Source organism: Desmodus rotundus, chromosome 3 (genome assembly GCF_022682495.2).
Source record: "Desmodus rotundus isolate HL8 chromosome 3, HLdesRot8A.1, whole genome shotgun sequence".
Lineage (NCBI taxonomy): Eukaryota > Metazoa > Chordata > Mammalia > Chiroptera > Phyllostomidae > Desmodus > Desmodus rotundus.
The window spans coordinates 75,216,905-75,226,157 of record NC_071389.1 but is presented as its reverse complement, the minus strand read 5'-3'; the positions used below and the strand labels follow the sequence as shown (position 1 = coordinate 75,226,157).

At 39.9% G+C, this 9,253-nt stretch overlaps 1 protein-coding gene across 3 annotated transcripts in view; it reads left to right on the top strand.

The window, feature by feature from the left end:
* The first annotated feature begins 159 nt into the window (after positions 1 to 159).
* KDM1B (lysine demethylase 1B) overlaps positions 160 to 9,253 on the top strand; it is a 50,469-nt gene continuing 41,375 nt past the window's right edge. The window contains exons 1-6 of one of the 3 annotated variants that reach the window (XM_024565383.3): positions 160 to 317; positions 633 to 676; positions 3,905 to 4,004; positions 4,782 to 4,909; positions 6,080 to 6,169; positions 6,981 to 7,092. In XM_024565383.3, coding sequence (XP_024421151.1) covers positions 3,918 to 4,004; positions 4,782 to 4,909; positions 6,080 to 6,169; positions 6,981 to 7,092 — 417 coding nt within the window. In that variant the 5' untranslated portion in view covers positions 160 to 317; positions 633 to 676; positions 3,905 to 3,917. The other 2 variants (XM_045199474.2, XM_045199473.2) reach the window with 2 other exon arrangements.

Genomic DNA, 9,253 nt, shown 5'->3' with positions numbered 1-9,253 from the left:
TTCCACCCCCGTACAGGCTCCCAGACCCCGCCCCCTCCTTAGGAGCTCGTGCTCGCGCAGCGGCGGAAATGGCTGAGGCGGGGCGATCGCTGCAGCGAAGGCGAGGGCGGAGACCCTACTCCTCCCTGCTCCCGCCGGCTCCTCCCACCCCGGGTCACGCCGTCACAGGGGCGGAAGCGGCGGCGGCGGTGGCGGCGGCGGCCGGGAGACGATTGCGGTTCGCGGCGCGGATCCTGCAGCACTGTGCGCGCGGCGCGCGGCTCGGGAGAGGCGCTCGCGGCCGGGGGCGGCGCGCACCGTCTCTCACGCGCTCCCAGGTGAGGCGCACGAGGCTCCAGGGGCTACTGTAGGGGCTGCGGCGGATTTCGGGTGACAGCTCCGCACAAAGCAGCTTGGCAGGGGTGCAAACCCTCTTTCTGCTCCTGTGCAGCGCCCCTCGCCCGGTTGGGAGGTGAACGAATGCCGTAGGGACTGATACTCTCTCTCCGGTTTGGAAGCGAGCTGCTGGGTGGGATCCCTGTCTAAGGAAGAGAAATTCCCGGGCTGGGGTGTTGCGGCGACGGGGTTCCAAGGGATTCGTCTTGGTGTTGCGGGTCTCTCCTAACCCCCTACAATATTTCCTTTCTGTACAGTGCTGCCTTCTCCCCGCGACTGCTTGCACCTTTTCAGCGCTCAGGTGAGCCCGGGAGGCTGTTGCTTCTCCGACTTCGGAGCAGAGTCGGGAAAGCTTTTCGGAGAACGAGGAGGCTGCAGCTGGCACAGGGAACGTTGGGGCTCTCTTCTGGGAACTGTTAGAGCCCTGTCACCTGGGGAATGTGTGCTGCGTGGGGGAAAACCCACAATCCGGAGTATGAACTCCCTCGCTCATGCTGCTCGGCAGAGAGTGTGGCGGTGAGGAGCTCGTACAGCCTTGCAGGTGTCGTAGTAATAATGCTTTGAGGCACGTGCGGCTTGGCCAGGTTGCTGGGGTAACTCCTCCGGGACTGGGAACCCGGAGCGGGCGGCCGGATTACCGCAGCTGTTAGTCAACAACAGCCGGGCAGCTGGCAGGTGAAACAGGAAGGAAGAGGAAGGCCCAGCTGTATAAAGTTGGGGTTCGGTGATACGGAACCTAGCCAGATCCGGGCCCAGCCTTCTCTTGGGTGAGCGCGCACGAGTCCGCAGACCGGTCCTTGTGGGCGAGCCATCACTTCATGTTCACGCACAACTCCAGGTTTTTGTGTTTTGTTTCTTTATTTGTTTTTAATCTATCTTAGTGGAAGAAAGGCGAGTGGGAGAGAAGGTTTCTTAAGGAGGTACATGAGAAAATGACCATCAATAATTCATAGTCTCCCAGGTAGGAAAAGTAATCAACAAAGCATTCAGGCAGTTGAACTGGACCCATATTTTGGAAAATTTTATTAGTGTGGGTGCAATAAGGGCTAGTCCTTCCGTATTTTAAGTGGCCCAAAGGGAAATTCCTGTTTCTGTTGTCTGAAGAAATTTCTAGTAGTTTGCCTTATAAATGTTGATGTCAATTTTTATTTCAATCTGGAGTCGTTTTTTTCTGAACACTGTTTTTTAAAAAAATTTTATTGAATTAGCTACTTCAGAAAAATCCTGGGAATTATTAAAATAGAAATCTAGGCACTGATATATCCACTTATATATTTACTCACCCCAAACCAACATTTTTTTTCTTTTGTCACATTAAAAGAAAACCAAAGCTATGAATTTAAAATTAGGGAGATATGCTTAAAAATTATATTGAACATAAAACAACTTGATTATATCTAAATGAGGTGTGTTTATTAATTTGAAGAACCAGGTAGGAAAGCATTCTCAGTATATTGTTTTAAAGACACTTTTGATCATTATTTCTGAGATTATATTTAAAAGCACAAAAACTATTGTCCTTTAACCTAAAAAATTTTCCCCCATTTTAAGCCTCAAGAACTCAGCAACAGTGAAAATACAGAAATTACAGCAAGTCTCAGAAAAGGATGAGGGTACATAACTGTTAATCATATTATTAGAAGTGAAAATGTATTACCCTAAAAATCCTCAGTCGTATTTTTCTCTGACAACACAGATTTAATAATGGCTTTTATAGCTAATATATTCATTTTCTCTTAACCATTTCTTGATTTACATCATTCTTTATTACAATTAAATACATATTTTCCAGTATACAGTTGGACTCAAATGTTTGATGAAATTTCTGGAAGTTATGCCTTTTTTTTAGAATGCTTGCATTCTTATGGTGAAATGTCGCATGAAATTAGACTCAAATATTTTTGCTGCAATACTGATATATACTGTACGTTTACAGGTCTGTATTTATATATGCCTTATTTGTGGTTCACTTGTGAATTATGTTGGATATTTGTTTTATATAAAGAGATTTGTTAGATTGGACAGTCTTTTGAAAATATAAATATGATCCAGAAAGCCTTCTTTGTGTTTAACAATTATTGATAGGCAGTAGTACTTTTAAAATTAATAGTGTTTATCCATCTGTATTTGGAGTGCTGTAGTACTAAATGACTAAATTATTTAATCCTTAAAGATCTATAATACATATCAAAATACAGAGAGAGTTTATGTGTTCACAACTAACATAATCGTTTTAAGAAACTGAAGAGTGAGCTAAAGGAAAATCATCCATAACCCTGGTGTCTAGATTTTTCAGAGTCATTGTAGCTAAAAACCTGGAAGTTTTCACACATGTGAGTAATCCATTAAAAGTGCTTTTAGGAATGTTAGTAGAACTCACAGATAGGAAACAATAGGATAACAAGCCTCTCAAAGCTTTTCTTCAAGATTAAGATTATATACAGGCATACCTCGCCTTACTGCACTTCACAGGTGTTGCAGTTTTTTTGCCAATTGAAGTCAAGACCCTCACCAGAAAAAGATTACAACCCGCTTCATTGCCATATTCACTCCATTACGGTGGTCTAACCCCTAACCCACAATATCTCCGAGATATGCCAGTACGTGGAACTTGTATTTTATGATAACACTTTTCTACTTCAAATTCCTTATCTTTAGGTATGTCCTGTTTATTTGTGTGCTGTTTTGTGTGAGTGTATGTAGTGAATACAGTGGATCAGGGAGGGGATGTGTGATAATTGTAGAACCCATATATTATTGAGTACTTTTGCTAAGCATTTTTTTATTCCTTATCTAACTTAATTGAATAAAATGCTAATTTGATAACTCAATCTTTCGTGGTTACTATGCATTATTTTTCTCGTAGACTTTTGGTTCTTAATGTTTTTGTTTAATCATGCTGTTATTAGACTAGTTTGAGAACTTACAAAATTTTTCCAGTAGAAGATAGAGTAACTAACCCAAATTCCTATATTCGGTAGTGACTAGATGGTGTACCTGAGGTTTATTTGTTGGGTTTTACTAAGAAAGAGTGAGTTTTCTTTTTAAAGTATGATAAGAGATCAAAATTCAGGAACTGCTAAGAAGACACAGTAAGATGGAGAGAAACAGACAAAAACTGAGTGTTTTTACTCATTGCATTTTACAAATAGTGTTATTTGTTTATTGGTCACTTGTGTGGTATTTTTCTCAATTTTATATTTTTAAATGTACATACTACTAATGGGTAACATTTATTGCATACTTAAAATATGCGAGGCCTGGTGCTTCAAATAGGTTATTTTACTAAATGCTCACACCGACCCTATGATACAATGGTACACTCTTGCCATGCTCCTTTTACATATGAGAAGACTGAGGTCTTGAGGATATTAAGTAACTTGAAAGCAATGGTTTCACACTCTGGCAGTCTAACTGCAGAGAATATATCTTACCTAGTTCAGCATAATAACTTTGCTCCAGAATGTTGAAAGTATTAGCAAGTGTTAATATTTAGTGGTTTAATTGTTTATTTTTATCTTTTTTGCAGATTATCTGATACAATGGCAACCCCACGGGGGAGAACAAAGAAAAAAGCATCTTTTGATCATTCTCCAGATAGCCTTCCTTTGAGGAGTTCCGGTAGGCAGGTATTACTCTTTTGTTCATTCGGTGCACCTGTTTTGAGCACACAGAATTATTCTGATTGGGACTGAAGAATTAGAAGTAAAAAAAATATCATTCTGGTCCTCAAGGAACTTGTAGTATAGTAGAGAAACTAACCTTGGAACAATTATAGTCCAGGGTGATAAAGAGATAGAATGTAGACAAAAGCATGCTGGCAGAGGGAATTGCAAAGATGAAGACATAGGGTGTGAATCAACATGGGGTGTTCAGAGAATTGCAGCTGTGTGGTTGCCTCCAGGATGTGAGCTGGGGCCAGATCTTGCTTGGCTTGCAGTCATTCATAGGAATTTTACATCAGCTTATAGCTGGCTGAGTGCTGTTGATGGGTTACTTACTGCCATCCCTTTTGTAGGGTTTTTTTTTTCCCCCTAAAGAAACATCTTGAATGATGTAGTTATTTTTCCAGAATTTTTCTAGGTTTTTAAAAATATGCAATACGGAGAGGATAATGTCTGCTCTAAGAAAAAAATATCCTAATTTGAGAGTGACTTTTATTTTGATGGATGCAGCTTTTTTGTAAGAAAGACTTGCATGCATTTTAGTTCTCTTTAAAGTGCTGATATTTGCCCAGTACAATTTCAAGGGAATTGCTGTATTATCAGCCCCTAACCTACTGTCAGGGTGTTGTTGATTTTCATGTTTAGAACTTTTCCCAGCATTGAAGTCATTTTAGTAGTAAACCTCCCACATTACCCTTGGCCATTCTGGTGAAGTCTTAACCTCAGCTGGTTCTTCCTCAGGCAAAGAAAAAAGCAACAGAGATGACAGATGAGGATGAAGACGGTGGGTCAGAGAAGAAGTACAGGAAATGTGAAAAGGCAGGCTGTACAGCAACGTGTCCCGTGTGCTTTGCAAGTACTTCTGAAAGGTCTGTTTAGATGACATGTCTTGGCCTCACATTCCTGCCTGTGAGAGTGTTCTTTGTGGGAACATCAACCTCAAAGATAGTTTTACTAAAGATAGATATAGATACTGTAAGTCTTCTAATAATAGAGACATTGCCTGTACATTCTGTACACACCACACCCTCCCGTATGCTCCCCCGTTAGACATAGCCGTATCAGCTCTGCACAGTGCCCAATCAGTGTCCTCAGGTCCCACCGACCATAGCTGTACTTCTCTTGGGGGCTGAGCGTGGGATAGCGTCAGGGATGGGGACATGGCGGAGGGAACCATGGAGCTCCCTGTGGGCCAGCAGACGGTTACTTTCCCTAGGCTTTTCTCCCTCATGTAGCATACCTCCTCTTCCAGTAGACATAAACAGGTCTCATTGAGACTATGAGGCTAAATGCACTTGCCATTTTTATTGGGATGACACAAGTGTGACCTTTTACTTCCAGATAAAAATCTTCAAGGAAGGCTTAAGATTCAGTAAAACCTGGAACATGAATCCCATTTTTTTTAAATCATGAAGAGTAGTGGTATTAGTGTTCATTGTGGCATTAGAGTTCATTCTTTTACTACATTATTAGCTGTTTGACAGCTTATATTTGCCAGATTGCCTGCTAAAGGGTCAGATTCCAGCTGGCCAGATTCATTTACTATTCAGTATTGGGCCAGATGTTGTTACTAGGACCACACTTCTCTCCTTCACCCAAGTGCATCCTACAGCAGGCACAGTGACATCCCTTGTTTCATGTCATTAGACCCTATCATGGCTTGAGGGAATCTTGATAAAACTCCTAAGCCTCATGCCCTTTGATGTGCAACCAGCTAGGTTAGGTCCTCTGGTCTAAGTCCCTGGGTCCTTACCATGTGCTGTCACCTATCAATCACCCATCCCACTTCCCCTGCCTGTTATCAGCTTCTGGTTGTTAGGGTTCTAAGTGGAGAGAATGGAACATGGGCTCATAGGCGGTGCTCAGTACATGTTTTTTGGTTTTTATTTAAATGAAGAGGGGGAAAGTTTATTTTTGTGAAACAGAGGGAAGACTTTTATTGTTGTTATTTTTGGTAAAATAAAAGAGTCAAACTAAAAAAAAAAAAGTGAGAAGAAATGTTATTTATTACCAAAGCTACATGTTTTTGCTATTTTCAGATGTGCCAAGAATGGCTACACCTCCCGTTGGTATCACCTCTCCTGTGGGGAGCATTTCTGTAACGAATGCTTTGATCATTACTACAGAAGGTCTGTTCTCTAATTGTTGGAGGTTTTCGTACTGGAGGGGTCCAGGGTGGGGGCAGTGGACAGGGTCAGATGGTTAAGGCTGAGCCCACAGACTTACTGAATTATGCCACTGTTGCAGCCATGCCTGTGTCAGCTACAACTGTGCCAGACCTTCATGGTGTAGTTTGGGTGTGTGCATGCTTATGTGTGTGCACTCAAGGTTCAGAAACATCTACTATGAGACAGTTGTTCTCTTTAGTTGCAAGCTCTGAAAACCTGAAAACTCTAGGAGCTGCTTTACGGTTCTGTGACAGTACAGAGGGGGATGAATGCCAAGATTTGGGGAAAGATGCTGACAACTAGAAGGAGCTTGAACTGATAGCGGCTGTCCCTTCCTAACAGTTTTAGATATTAAAACTGATATGAGCCCTGGCCAGGTAGCTCCATTGGTTGGAGCTACACCAAAAGGTTGCGTGTTTGATTCTTGGTCAGGACACATACCTAGGTGGTGGGTTTGATCACCGACTGGGCCGTGTACGGGAGGCAACCTATCAGTGTTTCTCTCTCTCACATTGATATTTCTCTCTCCCCCCATTCCCCTCTCCCCCTACCTATTTAAAATCAACAAAACTCATATCCTTGGGTGGGGCTTGAAAAAAGAATGATAGGGATGCACCCTTCCTGACAGCCTCTTTTATGGGTATCATAATAATTTCCCTCCTCCTTATGATATGGCTAGTTAAGTCCTCTTATATAAGATTTTCTAAACTGCCACCTGTTTTCAAAACCCAATTAACTTATAGCTTGATATATTTATTTTATTCTTTTTCAGCCATAAGGATGGATATGACAAATATACTACTTGGAAAAAAATATGGACTAGCAATGGAAAAACTGAACCTAGTCCCAAAGCTTTCATGGCAGACCAGCAGCTCCCCTACTGGGTAAAAAGGATAATAATGCTTTATTTTCTGTAAGGCAAGAAGAATTGATGAAAATACCAATTTTTAGGAAGTTTTCCTTTTATAACACTTACTCTATGTCTATTAAAGCAAATCACATTTTTTATTTCTGTAGGAAATTCAGACATAGTTAAAGAAGAAATTAAAGACCACCAGCTGCTGATACCCATTGCTAAGCTTACACATCGTTCATCTCTTCTTCTGTTAATTTTTTAAGTATATCTTTAAACACAACTTCTTACTTCATGTACAAATCCTAATAAAGTTTAGCATTATACATTGAATGTAATTTTTGTTAAACTTTTAGCTTTTTTATTAATTTAACTGTATATTATTTTTCCATTTAGCCATTCTTTGAAAATAAATTGTGGTTGTTGCATACATTAGATAAATATCCCTACATTTAATAAATGATTTGCTAAATATGAGCTTCTCTTGCATACTTAAAAATTTTTATTGTAGTGAAACTTACCTGATATAAAATTATTGTTTTAATATATGCACTTCAGTGGCACTTAGGACATTGAGAGTGTTGTGTAACCACCACCTCTATGTAATTCCAAAGCATTGTCATCACACAGAGTAAACCTGTGCCCGTTAAGCGGTCACCTCTCATTTTTCTCTCCCCCAGTCCCTGGCAACCATTAATCTGATATCTGTCTTTATGAATATGTCTATTTTGACTGTTTTATGTAACGGAATCATGAAGTATGTGACTTTTCATGACTGTCTTCTTAGCATAATGTTTCTGAGGTTCATCTGTGGCGTAGCATGTACTAGTTCTCTGTTCCTTTTTATGGGTAAATAATTTTCTAGCATGTGGATTTGCCAAATTTAATTTATCCAGTCATCTGTTCATGGATAGTTGGGTTGCTTCCCCCTTTTAGTTATTGCAAATAGTGCTTCTATGAACATTTATGTACAAATATTTACTTGAACACCTGTTTTCAATTCTTTTTAGTATGTATCTAGAAATAAAATTGTTGGGTCACAGTCTATGTTTAACTTTTTGGGGGACTACCAAACTATTTTCTTTAGCAACTGCTATGGCATCTTTCATTCCCACCAGCATTGTAGAAGGGTTTGGATTTCTCTACATCCTCACCAGTTTATGTTCCCCCTCCCCTTGTTTTTTTATCTGGCTGTCCTAGTGGGCCTGAAATGGTATATCATTGTGGCTTTGATTTGCATTTCCCTAATGACTGATGCATCGTGTGCTTGTTGGCCATTTTTATATCTTCTTTGGAGAAATATCTGTTCAAGTCTTTCCCCGTTTTTAAATTGGGTTCTTTGTCTTTTGTTTTTGAGATGTAAGATATTCTAGATACGTATATTCTGGATACTGAACCCTTGTCAGATAAATGATTTGCAAATATTTTCTCCTATAGGTTGTCTTTTCACTTTACTGATAGTGTCCTTGGATGCACAAAAGTTTTTAATTTTGCAGTTCAGTTTTTCTATTTTTTTCTTTTGTTGCATTTATTTTCGGTGTCATATCTAACAGTCCGTTGTGAAATCTGAGGTCATGAAGATTGACTCCTAATTTTTTCCTAAAGTGTCTATCATTGTAGTTTTTATGTTACAGTGTTTGATCCATTTTGAGTTAATTTTTGGATATATGTGAAAAAAGGATCCAACTTCATTCTTTTGCATATGGGTATCAGCATGCTTTCTTAAAAAATAAACTTTTTTGAAATAATTTTAAATTTACAGAAGAGTTGCAAGAATAATACAGAAAGTTCCCACATATCCTTCACCCAGGTTATCCTAATGTTATCTAAAACACCATGATAATATGTCAAACTAAGAGATTAACATTAATACAGTACTAATAACTACAGTACAGACTTTATTTGGATGTCATCATCTTTTTTAATAGCGTCTTTTTGCTGTTCCAGGATTCTCTCCAGGACCCACATTACATGTAGTATGTGTAGTTTATTACTAATTGTAACTAAATGTAACTCTATTTCCTTAGGTTAGCGCTGGAAAACCTTTCTAACAACAGTAGTCAGCTCTTGTTTGTACCTCCTGGTGCCTGAGCTATTATTAAATCAGAAATTACACCAAGGGGGTGAAAGTGGATAATAAGGGTGGTGGTCATGCAAGGGAGAGAAAAAGTACTTAGCAGTGCTAAGAGGAT